Source organism: Nelusetta ayraudi, unplaced genomic scaffold (assembly GCF_046127955.1).
Source record: "Nelusetta ayraudi isolate G7.1 ecotype Tasmania unplaced genomic scaffold, CSIRO-AGI_Nayr_v1 ptg000092l, whole genome shotgun sequence".
Classification (NCBI taxonomy): Eukaryota; Metazoa; Chordata; class Actinopteri; order Tetraodontiformes; family Monacanthidae; genus Nelusetta; species Nelusetta ayraudi.
The window spans coordinates 2,747,681-2,766,735 of record NW_027466142.1 but is presented as its reverse complement, the minus strand read 5'-3'; the positions used below and the strand labels follow the sequence as shown (position 1 = coordinate 2,766,735).

At 47.9% G+C, this 19,055-nt stretch overlaps 1 protein-coding gene across 2 annotated transcripts in view; it reads right to left on the bottom strand.

The window, feature by feature from the left end:
- Positions 1–768: 768 nt before the first annotated feature.
- Positions 769–19,055, bottom strand: part of stpg2 (sperm-tail PG-rich repeat containing 2) — a 40,041-nt gene continuing 21,754 nt past the window's right edge. For both annotated transcript variants that reach the window (XM_076047204.1, XM_076047205.1), the window contains exons 11-14: positions 11,196–11,355; positions 8,838–8,953; positions 1,851–1,981; positions 769–945 (exon numbers count right to left, since the gene is read on the bottom strand). In XM_076047204.1, coding sequence (XP_075903319.1) covers positions 1,868–1,981; positions 8,838–8,953; positions 11,196–11,355 — 390 coding nt within the window. In that variant the 3' untranslated portion in view covers positions 769–945; positions 1,851–1,867. The remainder of the gene's footprint in view (positions 946–1,850; positions 1,982–8,837; positions 8,954–11,195; positions 11,356–19,055) is intronic.

Sequence of the window (19,055 nt, the reverse complement as noted above, 5' to 3'; positions counted from 1 at the left end):
GAGCCATCAGAGGCCTGGAGCTCTGAGGAACCAGGACCTCAGAGACCCTGTTGAGAAGCCCAGTGGGACACACACACACACACACACACACACACACACACACACACACACACACACACACACACACACACACACACACACACACTCAGAAGCCCTCACAGGTATGATCACCTAATTTATGACAAGTGATGAAGAGCAGAGGACTGTAAATCTCAATCGGGCGGCACTGAGAGTCATCTGACACGCTGCTCCTCCTCCTCCCAGCATCATCCCTGCCTGGCTCACACTCACTGAAGGTCAGGAAAAGTTTTTGCTTTTTATTATTATCTATTATTTTCTGCATGCAAACACCAACACGTGCAAACTCACATTCACTCACATAAACTGGCTGGTATGATTACACAGCGATGCTGCTGCAGGCCGTAGAGTTCCGGGGAGTTTAACAGCAGCTGGCTGATGAGCTGCTCAGCCAGCGCAGTTAATGGGGAAAATAACACAGATTACAGGTGGAAATATAAGGCTGCAGCCAGTTAGTTTATCCATGAGAGTCAAAGCTTAAAACACGTGCACACACATACACACACCAAACCTCGTCAACAAACTCACCCTGCCTTGAAATCTAAAGGATGTGGATTATTATAATTATCAAAGTGGTGCATAAAAGATGCTTGTAGTTTGATGTCTTTCTGGCCTTTCAGCTCGAGGCTCCGCTGCAGTTTCCTCTCCACTCCGTCTGAGTCACAAGGTGTCCCATGACCTCAGGGAATATTTATCTGTATTAATAGCTTTTTAATTGTGATTGATCAGGTGATCAAACAGGGGGAATAACGGTGGTTGCTGCAGAGTATCACACTGCCACAGTGAGTAAAGACAAGGAATCCTCATGCTTGAAAAAGATGTACTCCTAATTTAAAAATATAGTTTTTAGTCTTCCGGTTGGTCCACCTGGAGGGACAAGAAGCGAGTGGATTAACGGTGGAGGCTGAAATTATTCCAAACTGATTAAAGACTTAAAAAAAAAAAGGCTTCTGTTTTATAGTCTTATCTAAAAACAGCTTGTTCAGAGAGCAAATTCACCTGTTTTAAAAGCAATATTTTACTGCAACATGCTTTATTGCCATTATTGCAACATCTATTATTCATTGCTTTTCTGGCTTTTTCAAATTTACTGCCCCGTATTTTGGGGGAAAAAAAAAACAACTTTCACATCATTTTCAGAGTCTCTGTTCTGTCCACTTCATGCTTCCTCCACTTTTCAACAAGCTCCGGCAAAGTCGGGGGGGGCCCTTTGTGACATCACCAAGGACACTGCCGTCTCTCAAAGGTTATTGACTCACATCTCTCAGTCTGATTTACGGTAGTTGTGTGAATAATTGATGGTGCGACGCTGCTCCACTGCCACTGAAAGTCTGGCAAAGGTTCTTAGACCTTCACAAAAGTATATAAAGTTTAGTTCTTTCTAGCAGCGTTGCTGAGTGAAGGCGGAGGAAGAATTTATTTCAGCTCTACACTCTGGACCACCGTGCACGTGAGCTCTCCATGTAAACACACATTTTATGATACATCAACCACACGTACACATATTTATGTTACGTGTCAGACAAGTTATGAGCAAATGAAAACGCGGCACTGAAAAGACTTATACTACAATATGACTATGTTATATTTTCTTTGCCATCTCGTAACTCCTTTAAATTTTCCACACAGGGCCTTTAAGCAGTCGAAAACGAGCTCTCATGTTATCTATGACACATTCAAAAGAAACGGATCTGACAATAAATATCCATGGGAAAACGTTTCATCTCAGACCACGGGAAGCAAAGTGGGAAGAACCTTTTAACGGCGCTCACCTCTGACCTCTGACCTCTCAGCGGCGCTGGAGTTTGTGGGCGTGACGGCGTGGAGGGTCTCTGGCCGGGGGGCGGCGCAGCGTCACGTTAAAGGTGCCCTTCATCAGCGTGTTCATCGCGGCGGGACTCAGCTGGGAGTGACCAGAGCGCGACGGAGGGTCGGAGGAGCGTCCCGACGCAAGAGGAGAAAGAAAGACAAACAAATAAAACAAATAAAACTCACATCCTCTTTCAATGTGAGGCCACGGATGAAGAAATGAAGCGGTAAACGTCAGCGGAGATTGATGGCTGCTCCTCCGCAGAGGAAGTCGTCAGCGGCTCTCCAGCGGTGTCCTTCACTAATCACTCGGCTCTCCGAAAGCATTTAATGGCGTCAATAAAGCCTCGAAATAAACTGAGGAAGACTTGACAAGAGGAAGAGGACGAACCTGAAGACTGAACCCAGCAGCCTCATGGAGGAGGAGGTGGAGGAGAGAGAGGAGAAGGAGAAGGAGGAGGAGGAAGGGGAAGAGAAGGAGGAGGAGAGAGGGGCGGAGGGGAGGAGGAGGTGAGGGCGGAGGAGGAGGAGCACGAAGAGGAAGAAGAGGAGGAGGGGAAGAGGGAGGAGGAGGAGGCGAGGGCGGAGGAAGAGGAGGTGGAAGAGAAGGAGAAGAAGGAGGAGGAAGAGGAGGACGGGGGAGGGGAAGGAGGAAGTAAGGGCGGAGGAGGAGGAGGAGGTGGAGGAGGTAAGTGTGAAGGAGGAGGAAGAGATGGAGGAGGAGGAGGAGGAGAGGAAGAAGGAGGAGGAAGAGGAGGAGGACGGGGGAGGGGAAGGAGGAAGCGAGGGCGGATGAGGAGGAGGTGGAGGTAAGTGTGAAGGAGGAGGAGGAGCAGGAAGAGATGGTGGAGGAGACGAAGGTGGTGGAGGAGGAGGAGGAAGAGGGGGAGGAGGAGAAGTAGAAGGAGGAGAAGTAGGAGGAGGAGGGGAAGGAGAGGTGAGGAAGAGGAGGAAAATCCCCTCTGCAGTGCCTTCACAGACGAGGAGGCGCAGCAGGAGGAGACGAGAGGCTGAATCTCAGGTTGATTTTCACGCCGACTTGTTTCTATTGTGTTGCTCACAATAGGTGGCGCCGCACAAACATCGGCTGCTCTTCTCCAACAGCTGCCTTCTGTCCTCAGTCAGGAGCCGCTGCTGCTTCTTTCACTTCAAACTGATACGTGACTTCACCAAAGTCAACAGTCCTTGATTCCACTGCAATGAGTCTCTGGCTGCAGCCAACGGCTGTTTTAATACGACGGCGTCGAGAGTTAGTAAAAAATGTCAAGTGCTCTTTGGTGAGATGGCGCTGGTTGCAAATATGAGAGTCGTATTAAGTATCTCTTTACTTGAAGAAATGATATTAATAGTCAGTCAGTCATAAAATAGCTGCATTTCCTCCATGTCATTACAATAAAGAGCTGAACACCGAGGGGCTTCAAAGACACTGATTTTCACCAATCCACATTAAAGCAACATGTTTTCTACATAAGTAATGTAATATTGAAACTTGACTCTCACTCATATATGTTGTATTTTCTGTTTGTTAAAGTGCCTTTTCCACACTTCTTCAGGCTTCTGATTGGCTGTACAGGTCCTGGTTGACCTTTTTTCTCAACAATTGAAAGAAGAAAAAAAAAAAAGAAAAGAAAAAGTGTGTGAAAAGAGCACCTCTTCAAACTCTGCAGCCTGGACAGGAAGTAAAGGCAGAAGCACACCACGTCTCCACAGTTGCAGCTTCACATTGCAAACAGAAAAGGAGTAAAAAAAGACGAGAGTTGAGCCGTCTCCCCGACTCTGCACCTGCTACCATCACACAGTGTTGCTGCTGCAGAGTATCACACTGCCACTGCAGTGAGTACAGACCAGGAATCCTCACCCCTGAAAAAGAGGCATTCTTAATTCAAAAATATAGTTTTTAAGCCTAGAGTCACATGAAGGGAAAAGAAGCGAGTGGATTAATGTTGGAGACTGAAATTATTCAGACCAGATTAAAGACTAAATTGAAGACTAAAAATAAAGCCTTCTGTTTTGTGGTCTTATCTAGAAAAAAAAAAGAGTCTTGTTCAGAGAGCAAGTGAACGGTAAGCTGAACTCCCCCCCCCCCCCCCCCCCCGAACCCCAACCACCCCCCTGGACCCGCACCACCATCTCACCACCGCCCTGGACCCTTCATTCACTCCTCGTCCTGATGGGAACACTGCCGATTCTCCGTCGCAGCCGAGACCAACCAATCTGACATCTGGGTCACGTGGTGTCAGATGACCTCAGGGAATATTAATATTAATCTATATTAACAGCTTTTCAATTGTGATTGATGAGGTGATCACACGGAGGGGATGAAGGAAGAAACGATGCAGCTGAGGTTAAACAATACGACATCAGGTGGCTGCTGCAGAGTATCACACTGCCACAGTGAGTACAGACACTGTTCCCAAGTGCTCATGCCAGAAATACATGTATTCTTAATTTAAAAATATAATCTTCCGGTTGGTCCACCTGAAGGTAAAAGAAGCGAGTGGATTAACGGTGGAAACTGAAATTATTCCGACCAGATTAAAGACTTAAAAAAAAGTAAAGCCTTCTGTTTTATGGTCTTATCTAAAGAAAAAAAAAAAAAAGTCTTGTTCAGAGAGCAAGTAGTGAGTGGTATGGTAAGCTCCTCCCCCACAGTCCCCCCTCCTCCTCCTTCCCAATGTGAGTGAGGGCATCAGTATTCTGGCGGCGCCACCTGCAGGACTTTAGGCTCCTGGGCTCAGATCTCCCTATTGATCCTGAAGGGAGCAGGGTTGCAGGTTCAACTCCAGGTCAGCCTCGGGGTTGCCCAGGAGGTTGGCGGCGATGGAGGGGAAGTGGTGAGTGAGGGGGGGGGGCGGCTCTTGGAAGTGACGACGCCAGCGGCATGGCAATGAAGGGGGGAGATTATTGGATGTTTGACTGGGTCAGAGAGGGGAGAAGTGAAGCTGGGGGTGGGGGGGTTTGCGGATCGACGGCCGCCGTCTGTCATCGTTGTTGCTCAGCGTGTTTGCCCACGTGCGGCGGGGGGGCGGGTGGGGGAATGTGATCGGAGGAGAGAGGAGAGGATGCAAAGTCTTTCCCACAACACACACACACACGCATGCACGCACGCACACACACAGCACATGGGAGATGAGCGCTGGGATCAGGCCAGACGTGTAGAAAAGCCTGCGAAAAAGAAGAAGAGCTCCCCAGGTGTGTGGAATGTGGGGGAAATGACAAGAAATATCTTGAAATTCCGACAAAAGCATCGACTCTCTACTCTTTACTTTCTTCTTTTTTGTTGTTGCAGGACAGATTCAGCCTCACCGTGACTCATTTAACACCTCACCTACGACACTGCGAGACTTGCTATCGATCTGACGCAAACAGCGTTAATACCAACAGCAATACTATTGGTTATGATTATGAGTTCAAATCCAGGACAGAATTGAGCCATTTTAGGTAAACACAAAATATTTGTCCAAACCACTTAATCACACCTGCTGAGCAGAAGTCTTCACCAAGAGAAGGTTGTTTGCCCCACATTGGAATTACTGTCACAATTAGTTCATTCCAACTTATTGGGCAATACTGTAGTAATTTGAACATAATAATCAATCAATCCAAATGCCAGATCGAGATCAGGGGGGCAAACTTTTTGACTGGTGGGCCACAATGGGTCGGAACATTTGACAAGGGGGCTTAGAGATATGTATGAGGGATATGTGGAATATTTAGTCTTTGAAGCCCCACAGTATTTAGCTCTTTATTGAAATGACTCTGAAAACACAGTGCAGGTATTCGCTGAGGCCCACCCACCAGCCAGTGCACTCACTGTCGCTGCATTTTTCCAGTTGTTTGCTATTTTGTCGCATGCAGAGGCGGGTTCGAAAGCGTGTTTCCACCATGGCACCGTGACGACTCTGGTCTGAACCACCTGGACATGTCTTGACGGTGAACTCACAGTAATGCAGTGAAGGTGCAGGCAGAGGAGAAGATGAGACGGTGGCTGCGCGTCGCACAAAGGCGTCTGTAAGGCGGGAATGGAAAAGGTGCTGCGACCTCAACAAGGCGCACCCAGGAAGCTTCGGGGAAATGTCAGCCGTGTTGACGAGGCCGTCTGTTCTGCCTCATCGTGAATATACAATTAACTGAGGAACTTCTTTATTAAAAAAAAAATATATATATATATATATTTCTTTATTTTCTGACTGCCAACGCGTCACTAGGCTTCTGCTTCAGCAATCGTCTTTTTATATCCTTCACAGCAGCGGCGGCAGCCCCCCACTTGCCCCCTCCACGCATGATAATTCATACTGAAGCGACTGGAGCAGCATTGTGACCGAGACCAGCACCCGTCCGTCCATCCGTCCGTACATGTGATGCATGTAATAGAATGAGGTAAATGAGGCCTCGCTGCAAACTGACGCTGCTCAAGAAGGCAGCTTAATGACTCTGCAGGTACATACATGGATGAATAGGCACGCCAGCGCACGCACACCAGCGCGCGCACACACACACACACACACACACACACACACAACTAAATGACTACTTTTCCGGCAGTCTGCTTCGGACACACAGCCCCTCAGAACACATTAGCAGTTGTTGAGTTTAACAACCCTCTTCATCTGCCCCATTGACTGCTGCTGCTTCTGCTGCTACTGCTGCTGCTGCTGCTGCTTCTGCTACTGCTGCTACTGCTGCTACTGCTGTTACTGCTGCTGTTACTGCTGCTGCTGCTGCTGCTGCTGCTGTTGTTACTGCTGTTACTGCTACTGCTGCTGTTACTGCTGCTGCTACTGCTGCTGCTCTTCTGTCTCTCCTCCTCCTCCATCTCCCCTCTCTTCCTCCCTATCACTCTGCCTGCCTGTCTCGTCTTCCTCACACTCTTATCTCACTCCTTCTCTGCGACACTCACACCAGATTCTATATGCGGCCCTGTGTTGCCGTACAGGGCTCACAGTCAAAGAGCTAATGACGGAACATGTGGGGGGGTTGGTGGTGGGGTTGGCGGTGGGGGGTCGAAGCTTCCAAAGCTACCTGGTGGCAGCAGATATGTCACTCTGAGAAGGAAAAAGCATCCGTCTGGATGAATCATACGTCTGTGTTGGTGTATGTGGGTCTTTGTACAATAGAGCCAAATTAGATCATGTGGCACAGAAAGAGTAAAAAAAGAACATTTCTGTTCCAGATGATGCAGGGTGGTGGTTACGTGGCAGGGTTTCAAATTTAATTTAGAAACATAATAAAACAGAATTAAATATGAGCTACACCTTTAAAACATCAGGGTTTTTTTTTACCTCCCTTTTTGAACAAAATGGATCAAAGGCTACAGGGAGTGCTTCCTTCGGTGGCCCTGAAGCACAAAAACACAACTGCAAAACCCAACATGCAACAATAATGACAACTTCCTGGCTTCTCAACGTGAGCTGTTGCTGACTGGACGAGGGCATCGTCCAGAGTTTGCAGTGGCTTTGGCTGCAGGAAACAACAGTTCGCGTCAGATCGATGCTGCTCATCCTTTCAAATGATAAACTCAGACTGTCTTCGACCAATTAATGATGACTCACATCACCCATGGTCGTTGTGTTGAATGCTTTGTTGTTGTGCAACATCACGTTGACACTGCTCACAGCAGGGGTGGTCCTAACAGAGGGGAGTGTTTTGATGAGCCACACGATAGGAGGAAACAATCTATCATGGGCTATTGTAGAAAACATGTTGCTTTAATGTGGATTGGTGGAAATAAAGCAAAGCAAAGTTGCAACCAAATCAGTGTCTTTGAAGCCCCATGGTGTTTAGCTCTTTATTGAAATGACTCTGAAAACACTGGAAACATGGAGGAAATGCAGCTATTTTATGAGTGACTGACTATTAATTTCATTTCTTCAAGTATCAACTGGATTAAAAAACGTAACGGGCGGCATATGGCCCCTGGGGCCTTGGTTTGCCCATGCCTGGTTTACAATGTAAAAAAAAAATTATGGAAATATGGCAGCAAACAGCAAAAGAAAAAAAACGTTATGTCAAACAGGCATGAAAAAAAAAATCTGAATGGAATTTGAAGGAAATAAAAAAAGAATAAGTAAACTGGAGTTGGCGGGTGCAAATGAAACCGGAAGATAACAGAGGAGCAGCGTAAACAGGTCAAATGGCCAGAGAGAGAGAGAGAGAGAGAGAGAGAGAGAGAGAGAGAGTTGGTGAAGTGTAGGACGGGACAGGGGGAGAGGGGACGGGGGGGCAGATGGACGGAGAGACACAGCGCTGGAAGAAGAAAGAGTGAAGAGGCTGTGATGGGACTGGGGCACGATGGTGACGAGAGGAGAGAGTCTGAAATCAGAGTTCAGCTTTGATGTTCATCCCTCACAGTCAGCAGGGACTGGAAGCAACATTAGCTCTTTCAATCATCATACACAAACACACACACACACACACACACACACACACACACACACACACACACACACACACACACACACACACACACACACACACACACCAGCAGCAGCAGCAGCAGCAGCAGCAGCTGAGGAAGCAGCAGCTGTAACCCAGAAGCTGTAATTCCTATTAAAGCACACTGGACTGGAGGGAGAGAGAGAGAGAGAGAGAGAGAGAGAGTGACAGAGCGAGCTCTGGTTACTGGCTTCATTACAACTGTATGATGCTGTGACCATAAAGTGCATTAGTGTGTCAGTATCTAAGGCGACAGCATTAAACAGCATCGCACTTCATAAAAGCAAAGTCGTTCCCTTCAGCCTTCACTCACTCACTCACTCATTTAACGAGGCTGGCCAATCAGGAGAGAGGAAGATCACACACAGTAGAAAAAGGAAATGAAAACCTGATGTGTTGATTTCATTGATGCACAGAATTTGACATGGGCAAGAGGTGAATGTTGCCTCGTCGTCAGTCACTCCCAGTATTGAGAGAAGTGAAAGAGCTTGAGGGGAATGAGAGGCAGGATTCACCTGGTACGCTCCTGGTCCAGGGTTGGTGTTGGCCGCCTCTTTGAATCGATGCTCTCTGGAGGTGATCACACACATCTGGGGGCAGGAGTTCACACTCAGCTCGTACTGGCCGGGACCTAATCAAATCAAATAAAAACACACCACTGGCTGCGTTCCATGAAATGCGGATTGTGCAAAACCTGAATATCGCAATAAAAACTGGTTATGCAAACTAAAGCTAAACTTGGAAAAACCTCTCAAATATGGCTAAAAGGTTTTGAGGCTCTCACAAGGCGATTTTTCAGACGTATCCATATAGAGGTATATCACAAAAGTGTCATGGAAACACTTTTTTCACATTTACACGTCAGCGGACGTGACGTACGGGGTCACGTGATCAGTTCACGTCAAGTGAAAATGGCACATTATGCTTGTACGGACGAGGAGACGGAATATTTTTTACAAGTCATCAAAGAGAAAAATATCACAACCATTCTTGACAGCAAACAAACAACGTAATTCTCGTTCGGTGAGATTTGACGAGAATTACGGCTTATGCGCTTCGCACCATTCAATGGAAACACCTGCAAATCGCAATTGTAATTTGTGGAAATTTTTTAAAACACCACTTTAATTTTGCGAAAACCTGTCATGGAAGCGCAGCTACTGTGAGAGGCAGGGAACAGTTACAGCAGTTCCACGACTTGAGGAAAACAAAGACACGGATGCTGCCAGTGAGTCACAGTGCTGTGAAAAGCTGGTGTTGCAGGCAGAAGAGAGGCTACAACAAATATGTGTTTTCGTGTGTGTGTGTGTGTGTGTGTGTGTGTGTGTGTGTGTGTGATGGGGGCGTTTCAACTCATTTCCACTGCAGCTGTTTATTATTATTTCAGTTGAACATTTAGGGAGGTGACGGTGGGTTAAATGGGTCCAGCTGAGGCTGAGATTCCAGAACATTCTGCCCATGGCGATGCTGAGAGGTGCACAGCAGAGCTGCCCTGGGAGATAATGTGGCACTGGTGTTTACTTCAAACGGCAAAACAGCATTAAAATAGCATCAAATAGCATGACTGTCCACAGTGGTTTCACCCAGGGAAAGCTGGGAAGCAGGTTTAAGATACATGTGTATAGATATGTACATATGCTAAACCTGCTTATATCTAAATAGTAGAAGTGTATTAAGTCACAATCACTTTGTGTAGTTCCTCCTCTGTGACAGAAGCTCCCAGTCTCTGCAGGTTGGCACCTCCATCTATTTTATCTCCTCCACTGTGGGTCATGAGGCTGCTGGTGTCAAGCCGAGGCTCATCGTAGGGCCACGCAGACAGACAAACAGCCATCCACACTCACAGTCACCGCTGGGGTGCAGACAGGTGAGCGCTGCCGACCAGCAGCGGTGAAAAAGGAAACGCTTCAAACAATTCACTCTTTTAGGGATGAACATTAATATAATTCCACCGGGAGGCGCCGCGCTTTAAGAACACTTCATAAAACTGTGTCAAAAATTCAGCCAGACACAACGGCACCGTGCTGGAAAACAAACAGCTTGTGTGTGTGTGTGTGTGTGTGTGTGTGTGTGTGTGTGTGTGTGTGTGTGTGTGTGTGTGTGTGACAGATTGCAAATAGTTTTAACAACCTGACCATTATTGCAAACCAGCGTGATGGGGGTGACCATGTCCCCGATGCTGCTGTAGTGTCGGCCTGTTCATAAATGCTAATTCAATAATGGCCATAATAGTTTTCAGTGCATGCGAGTGTGTTTGTGTGTGTGTGTGTGTGTGTGTCGCTGTGCATATTTCAGTTTGTTTTGTTTTTTTTATTCATTGTGAGTCTGTGTGTATAAAAACGTCTGAGGCTGCGTATCAGCTACAGTGTGTGTGTGTGTGTGTGTGTGTGTGTGTGTGTGTGTGTGGATATCTGTGTTGTGCGCACAAGCGCGTGCACGCACAGAGAAGTTAGGCAGCAGCAGCAGCAGCAGCAGCAGCAGCAGCAGCAGCAGCAGCAGACAGTCCAGATCTATTTATATGCAAATTGAATGCTGGCTACAGGGCTTGCAGTTGCTCGCGGGTTCGAGTCTCGGCACAAATTATCCAAATAAGTCAGGAATCTCTGCTTCTTTTTTTTTTTTTGGAACAACAATTTTCCGCCAGAGTGTAATTGAGGTAAATATTAAGTTAGGGGGGAGGGGCCCAGCGGAGACAGAGGTGATTGGATGGCACCACTGCTGACGGTTTGCATGTGACGTGTTCAGCGAGAACGAAAGTGAAAGTTTCCAGGTTCCTCACCTGTCGGTCTAATGAAAGTTCTGGACCGACAGGTGGGAACTGAGGAACCCTGGAGCTCTCCGCTCTGTGCAGGAGGCAGCGTTGAGCTTCATACCTGGAGTGCAGGGACCACACGGTGAGAAGGTGCTGGGCCGAGGAGCCGCAGACAGGAAGCAGCTCTGACGCCTCTTGGCTTCTTCACCACGAGGTTCTTGGAACGAGTGACTGTTAGGAAAAGACTGAGGAAGGTTGTAGCTGTTGGGTGGTGGGGAGTCCTGGAGGAGGAGGATGAAAAGGTGGAGAAGGAGGAGGTGGTGGAGGAGGTGCAGGAGAAGGTGGGGGTGGAGGAAGGGGAGGAGGAGGGAGAGGATGAAGAATTTAGGGGGGGGGTGAACAAAGTTAACATGATGTTTGAGGGCAAATGTTTGGGTTATTTGGCCAAAGAAGCTTAATGACTGAATGATTGGCAGTTTTCACTGAGAGAGTCACTGTCAGGTGTTACAACCTGTGGTCCCCTACATTCTTCCTGACTGATTCACTGGCTGGCTGACTGACTAACTGACTGAATAGCCGACTGACTGGCTGACTGATTCACTGACTGACCCATGCAGCCTTGTTCTCTCATCACCCACGCAGGCAGCACGGTAACCACTGTGCGGAGACGGGGACGTCCAGTGCAAGTCACATCATCTCGATGCAAATGAAGACAGACACACACACACACACACACACACACACACACACACACACACACACACACACACACACACACACACACACACACACACACACACAGAGCTCACTCACTCATTGTGATGCTTCTCAGCAACTTGTCGCAGGTCATTTGCAATAATCAGCCTCCATATCGCGGCTGTTATCTTCTCTGCCATTAGCCAACTGCTGACAGTCGGCTGCTAGTTCACAGAGGAGCACCGGCCCAAGCAAACACTTCCCTCTAAGCCCTTTGTGGGATCTGGGATGGAGGTGGGGTCAGGTCAGGGGAAGGAATGGGGGGGGGGGGGGGTCAAAGATATCTGCGCAGGATTCCAAGTGAGCTGCTGCAGATTCATCTCGTCGCCGCGCGTCTTTGAATAATTGATGGCGAAGGCGAGATGAGGCGGCGGGGGCGGCGACAGAATCCCTTCCTCCAAGACGTCGAGCCGTCATCGTCTCCAACCCCGTCGTTCTGGAAAACGCCAGGTTTTTCTTTTTTTTACCTTCTCTCGGCGGGTAGCCGTCCATCTTCAATCACCGCCGGCTCAAAGCCCGCTTAGCTTTTCATTACCGACACAGTGTGAGGAGGGTGGTGGGTGTGTGTGTGTGTGTGTCGGGGTGTAGGGGTGTGAGAGGGTGGGCGGGTTGGGAGGGGGTGGGGGGGTGAAGTTAGGCGAGCACAACATGTGTGCTCGCCTTCTTCACACACACACCAAGATGCCCACCGAGATTTTATTTCCACCGCCACTCACTCACCCTCTCACACACACACACATCCAGCCAGCCATCCAGCCATACACACACACACACACACATACACACACACACACACACACACACGCACGGACACACACAGAAACTAGATTGGGTGTGATGTGCAAAAGGAGGGTTGAAACCAGCTCCCTCAGTTCAGACTGAGGGAGAGAGGAAGAATAAAAGAAAAGAAACATCTCCACACACACACACACACACACACACACACACATACACACACACACACACACACACCTGTGGCAAAACCCCCCTGCGAGCTCGGCCACGTGCTGTGAACTCACACTAGCTGTGGGTCTGTGATTGCGGCTGATCGTCAGGTGGAGCAGCAACAGTGTTCAGCAGGCTCGTCTTCAATTACACAGCGGTGACATTTGAACGGCTCAATACTTATTTCCTCCACCTGTGGCGCAGGAACCGCGTGAAGACGCCTCATCATGGCACACTGAGCGCAGGAACCGCGTGAAGACGCCTCATCACGGCACACTGAGCGCAGTGGCCGATCGCAGTGGCTGAGCGCAGTGGGACGCGTCTGGGTGTTCACGTCAGGGCTTGGAAAATGAAATATCGACGCAGCACAGTGGAGGGTGGGCGGTAGGGGGGTGCAGCGCGGACAATAACTCAGTGGACAATGATGATGTTGTGTCCGCTTCACGTTGGTCAAATCACGCATGGAAGCAACACAGGAAGAGAGGCTTCCAGTACGTGTCGAGCTGTATCTCAGGAAATACTACACTTCCCAGAGTGCACCAGTAGCAGCAAAGAGGAGCTCGACACCTGATCAGTCATCAGTGATTTAGAGAACCTGGGAAGGACTGGGAGAAGCTCAGCCATTCAGTCAAAATTCAGAGGAGAGCAGAGTTGGTTTGCAACCTACTGCAAAACACAACCAACCAACTAAAAGGAAAGGAAAAAAAAGTTAGAGTTGGAAACTTGAATTGAGTTGTCCTCACGTCCATTGAAGGAAAGAGAGGTGGACCTGACGGTAAGAGACTGAAGCCCCCTGGAAATACAGAACATGCTCAGTTTGGACAGAATAGCAAAAATATTAATGACACAGTGGTTCAGTGGCTAGAGCTGCTGCTCCTTCTACTCCTCCATCACTCCTCCTCCACCTCCACCTTCTTCTACTCCTTCTCCTCCTACACCATCTCTCCTCCTCCTCCTCTTCCTCCACCCCCACCTCCACCAACTACTATTACTCCGTCTCCTCCTTGACCTCCTCCTCCACCTCTTCTCCCTCTTCTTCCTCGCCCTCCTGCCAGCCACCTCCAACCTCTTCATCCTTCTACCCCAGACATCTCAGTCTGGCCTCTCTGGCTTTCATCTCCACAACCTCTCAGGTGCTCCGTCCCTCTGAGGGGACTCACTCCTGATCCTCTCCATCACTCACTCCATCCCGCTCACTCCCAAAGAGGAACTTCATCTCCTCCGCTCCTCTCTGCTGCTGCCTCCAGCTCGTCCTCTCGTCTCTTCCTCGGCACCGCCGTTCTTCCACACCTTTGATTCTCTCCGTTGACGCTCACACACCTGCACCCTCACACACTCTAAAAATAACCGCTCCACCTCCTGCTTGTTCTTTGAACTCTGAGACTCTAATTCAGCTGTTGCACCCGAGAGCCAACCAAAGACATCGGCGGTGGTTTATTAGTATGAAAACACCCCAAATTAATTTTCCCACATGCTTAATGCTCCGTTTTGCATGCGCAGACGTGTTTCAGAGGAGAAAGTGAGCGCGGCACTTGTTTGCCCGTTTTCCTCCCAGAGTGAACTATGGCTGTCGTTGTGTTTCATAGCGCAGCTGGCGCCTCATCATGGAGCTTGATAACCATCTGTCTGACTTGAGCGCAGGAGCCGCGGCTGCTGTCCTGAGGCCTTAATGAGCTTTTAGACAGGTCTTCAATATAGACGCAGCGGCAGAAGGAGGCCATATGGCTCCCGCTCGCCTCCTATTCAAAACTTATAGTCTGCAGTCAGTACAGCAGTTTGCTGACGGCACACTTTCTGCTGTGTATTGAGGCAGTGTGTGTGTGTGTGTGTGTGTGTGTGTGTGTGTGTGTGTGTGTGTGTGTGTGTGTGTGTGTGTGTGTGTGTGTGTGTGTTACTTCCTCCTTGATTTAATTTTATCCTTGCCATATTTGTTTATTCTGGGCCTGACTCGCTCCTTGTCTTTGTTCTCTTTCTGGTATTTTCTTCCTCTTATTATTTTATCCGTTGTTTGTTTGTTTTTTTGTCTTTTTGAAAAGAAAATCTGCATAACAAGTCAAGGTGTTCTCACGGAAACTCTGAGACCTTCATTGGCAATCCATAAATGTTGAAGGATAACATTCACATCCCAAATTGAACCCGATGAAAAATGAGATCTAAAAACTACCAACTGTCTTCACAGCACGTCACACCTGGACGAGGTGCAATGTGGCAAACTTCATTAGCGCTCAACAAGTGTGCATCATGTTTTTCTCACAATTCTCTTGCCTTCAAAGAAAGAACCGTCTCGACTGTTTGCTGCTGCAGCATATGACACTTTCACAAAGTCAACACTCGTGTTTTCCTATTCACACCAAAACCTTGATTGTGAGGTTCGACTGAGCTTTTTGGAATCAAATCGAATTGCCTGGTATTCTGCAATTTAATGGGACTTTACGAAATAGATGGCCATGAAGAAGAAAAGCTCAAAACCAGGCAGCTTGGTGAAGAAGAAACAGCGTTAAGCTTCTTGGCAAATGACTTCACGATGTGTCAGCCGAGTGTTCAACCTTCTAACGACGGAGACAGACACAAACCAGTGAGCCATGTTCAGTCTTAACATTTTTAAATTGATTCTTCTCAAAGTCTCCGTGCATCGTCTTAGCTGCTGTGGCATCGCTCCGGGTGACGCATTTAACATTTCCCTCATTAATGATGTATTACTTTACCCACCTGCACCCATCTGCTGCAAATCACACCGACTGTTTCCACGACCTGATCCACTGACTGCAACTCTGCTGTAAAACACGAGTCGTGCAGATGTCGGCGCTTAAAAAGCAACGTGTCCCTGAGCAGAGCTTTCAAACAGAATGGGAGACGCTTAATCCACATATTACATCCCAAACACACATGATGCACAAACTTCTTCTTCTTCTTCTTAATCCCTCTCGCCTCCTTGGGGGCTTAGGGCATCGACCATGGATCTCCACCTCACCTTCCCCTGGGCGATGGACTTTACCTCCTGCCAGGAGGTCCCTGTCTTGGTCAGCTCAGCCAGCGTGGACCTCCTCCAGTTACTTATTGGTTCCCTTGGCTTCCTCCTCCAGTAGTTCAGGGCATTACTGGCTATATTGTTTGGATATTTCCCAAGTGTATGGCCAATCCATGTCCAGTTTCTGCATTTGATTCATCGTGGATTTGCTCCTGGTTTGTCTGTCTTCACAGGTCTACGTTGCTTCCCTTATGCGGCAACCAGACTCTCAGTATGTATCCGAGGCAGTGGTTGACAAACACACAAAGCAATTTATTGATAATTTCTTTGGTGGTTTTGCAGGTCTCACAGCCATAGACAAGGACCGACTTTTACGTTTGCATCAAAGATTCAGATTTTGGTGTTTCTGGGAAGCTGAGCGGAAAGCCTTGCAGGACCGAGGGTTTTAAAAGCCTGTCTTAGAAGCACAGGTACAAACACAACCTCACCATTGCACCTTCATCTACCAGAAAGCGCAGTATTGAACTTGCACCACAAATGGGCAAAACAAGGCAGCCTGGTTTCCCTGCGCTGTGCAGTGCTGCAGGTATGGGTATGGGTGTCGGTGGAGTCTGCCAGGGTCCACAGTCCTGACATTGGCTGACACGGCAGCTTCCTGCAAGCCGACTCCCTTCAGATCTCAGCAGGCGGCGCTGTGGCCTCCTGCCAGCCTGCCTGCCTGCTCCTAAAATCATCACCTGCGACAAAACAGCTGCCCGTAACCACACAGAAAGACACAAAACACACAGCTGCTGCAGCTTAAAATGGTCCCATGCACGCACATACACACTCGCAGTGCGATACACACAGCTGTTGGCCACAGCTGGTTTCCCGTACTTTGGACAGAGGTAGAGACATGTAGGCTATGTATGCAAGGCTGCTTCACCGGTACATTGTTGTTGTCTAGTTTATTCTTGTGGGTATACTCAGATGAAAAAATGAATAAAAATTAACAATCATACAAATATGAACTTAAATCTAAAAAAGAAAAAAGGTTTCAGCAATCAAGTGCAAAAACAACTGAACTCTCTAAAGACAATAAAGCAATGGCTGATTTCTTAAACAGATCAGAACATAAAACATCCTGTTAATCAAAATTTTAAACGGGAAAGTAAACGTTGTGTTAAATAAACATACTGATGCGTATCTTTTCATATTTTTTAGTAGTTGTATGACAATTCGGAAACGACAGCAACTTCACGGTGGAAGTTGGTCGGTGCTGTTTCTCTCAGGGCTGGAGAACATTCACTCATCAGAGAAGAGCAAAGAACAGTCCAAAAGGTTTCCCTCCACTCTGTCCAGGCTTTTGCAAGAGGTTCACCGAGGAGCCTCGCCTCTCTTTAGCAACTTCTGCTCCCAGATGGAGATGTGAGATACACCAAGTACATATGAAACATTCCATTTGATATTAAGCCAGGCAAGAGTCTGAGAGGAGGGGAAAGATGAGAGTAAACATGCGAAACGAGGTGAAAAACAGCTTTAACTTAGGAGAGGCAAGTCTGGTCACATCACTGTCTGGACACTGCTTTGGTGGCAGGTCAAATCTTAAGTGGCTCAATAAAGTCCCACCAGCACTGAGCTGACAGTCAGCCCATTTTTTTTTAAATTCATTTCTCCTCAAATAATACAAGCGGTGTCTCCAAGACGGACAAATGCAAGTGAAAAGGGGCTTTTTCTCTGGCGTGTCTCTGCTATTTGTTTGGGGAGACTTCAAAAATAATCAATAGCAGAGCAATAAAAAAAAAAAAAAAACCTTTTACAACAACGTGGTCAGAAGCCGGAGGATGTTGATGGAAAACATGATGGAAAAAGTATCAACGCGCAGCTGGATCCAACTGGTCCAACTGTAAGCTTGAAAAGGTTGGTATATATTTATTATCACGTTGTATTGGTGCTGGTTTAGAGTCACATCAAAAGTACATCTGATGATGATGATGATGATGATGATGATGATGAAGATGATGATCATGATCATGATCATAGTGATGGTGGAGATGATGATGATGATGGTGGAGATGATGATGAAGTCTGTCAGATAAAGACGATAAACCTGAGGTTTAGAAGAAGCCGTCTATGAGTGCTGCCAAAATAGTGCCTGGCTCAACGTCACGGCGTTGACCAATGACGCGCAGAGGCAGCTGGCATGACGCCGCAGGGAAGCCGCTCACGCACATGTGCAAGAAATCTCACGCCGTTTCTCGCCAACTCTTTTTTTTATTTCAAGGCACAGGCCTGTTTTTGAGGAGGAGCCGTTTCGCAGGTGACTCGCTTTGCAGGTGACTCGTTTCACAGCGGCGAGACAGCAGGGAGGTAACAATAAAATAGAGAGAGAGAGAGAGAGAGAGAGAGACAGACAGAGACAGAGAGAGGGAGAGAGAGAGAGGGAGAGAGACTTTGGCTGAGCGATGACGCCAGAGTGCTTCCACACATCGCAAAACCTAAAAGTGCCGTGCAGACAACTTCTGTGGCCCGTCGCACATTTCAAGACTCGCTCGTCCTTCTCCATCCCTCCACCCCTCCTTCCATCCTTCCCTCCCTCCGCTGGTTCGTTTATTCCGCTCGCTCAAACCCGCCTCTCACTGTCCACATGGGCTCGGCTCCCCGCCTTCTTCCTGTGAACAGATCTGCAGTAAAAACGCATTTTCTCCCAGCACGACTCTGGTGATCTGGATCCGTCCTTCACGAAGAGGTGGGCCGGTGAGCTGAACTCGTCGACAGATGGCAAAGTACAAAAGAGAGACGGCGAGAACTGTCTAAAAGGTCCAAAGTTTTTGCTCCCAGCAGAAGTGAAAGCGCCACGCAGTCACTCGGCCATTTGTGAACGGCACTTTAGGGCCACTTGCTCAAACAATCACTGTTGTTATTTTCTGAGAAGATTCTCTCCAGTTTGCCGTGAACTTCCTCTTTCAAATGGCAGTCTTGGAAAAAGATTAGCACGGGGAAGGAATATGAAAGAAGTTGTACGTTGTTTTCTGACATTGAGGGGAGTAAAGGACGGCAGAGGTTTCATCTCTGCACCTCATTATTTACCCGATTTCTCCGTCTTCTTTAAAAGCTCGAGCAGATCAAAGATCTCTGCGTCTGGTGGCACTATGAATTAGAAAATCGCTGTTTGGATGTTAAAAGAAAAGTTGGAAGAGAAGCCCCAGACAGACACGATCTAACCCTTGACTGCAAAAGCACGACAAACACTGTCTCCATCTGTGTAACATCATCTGGACGCACTCAAATTAATTCTTCGCAACGCCAACAACTTTTCAAATAGAAAACCCG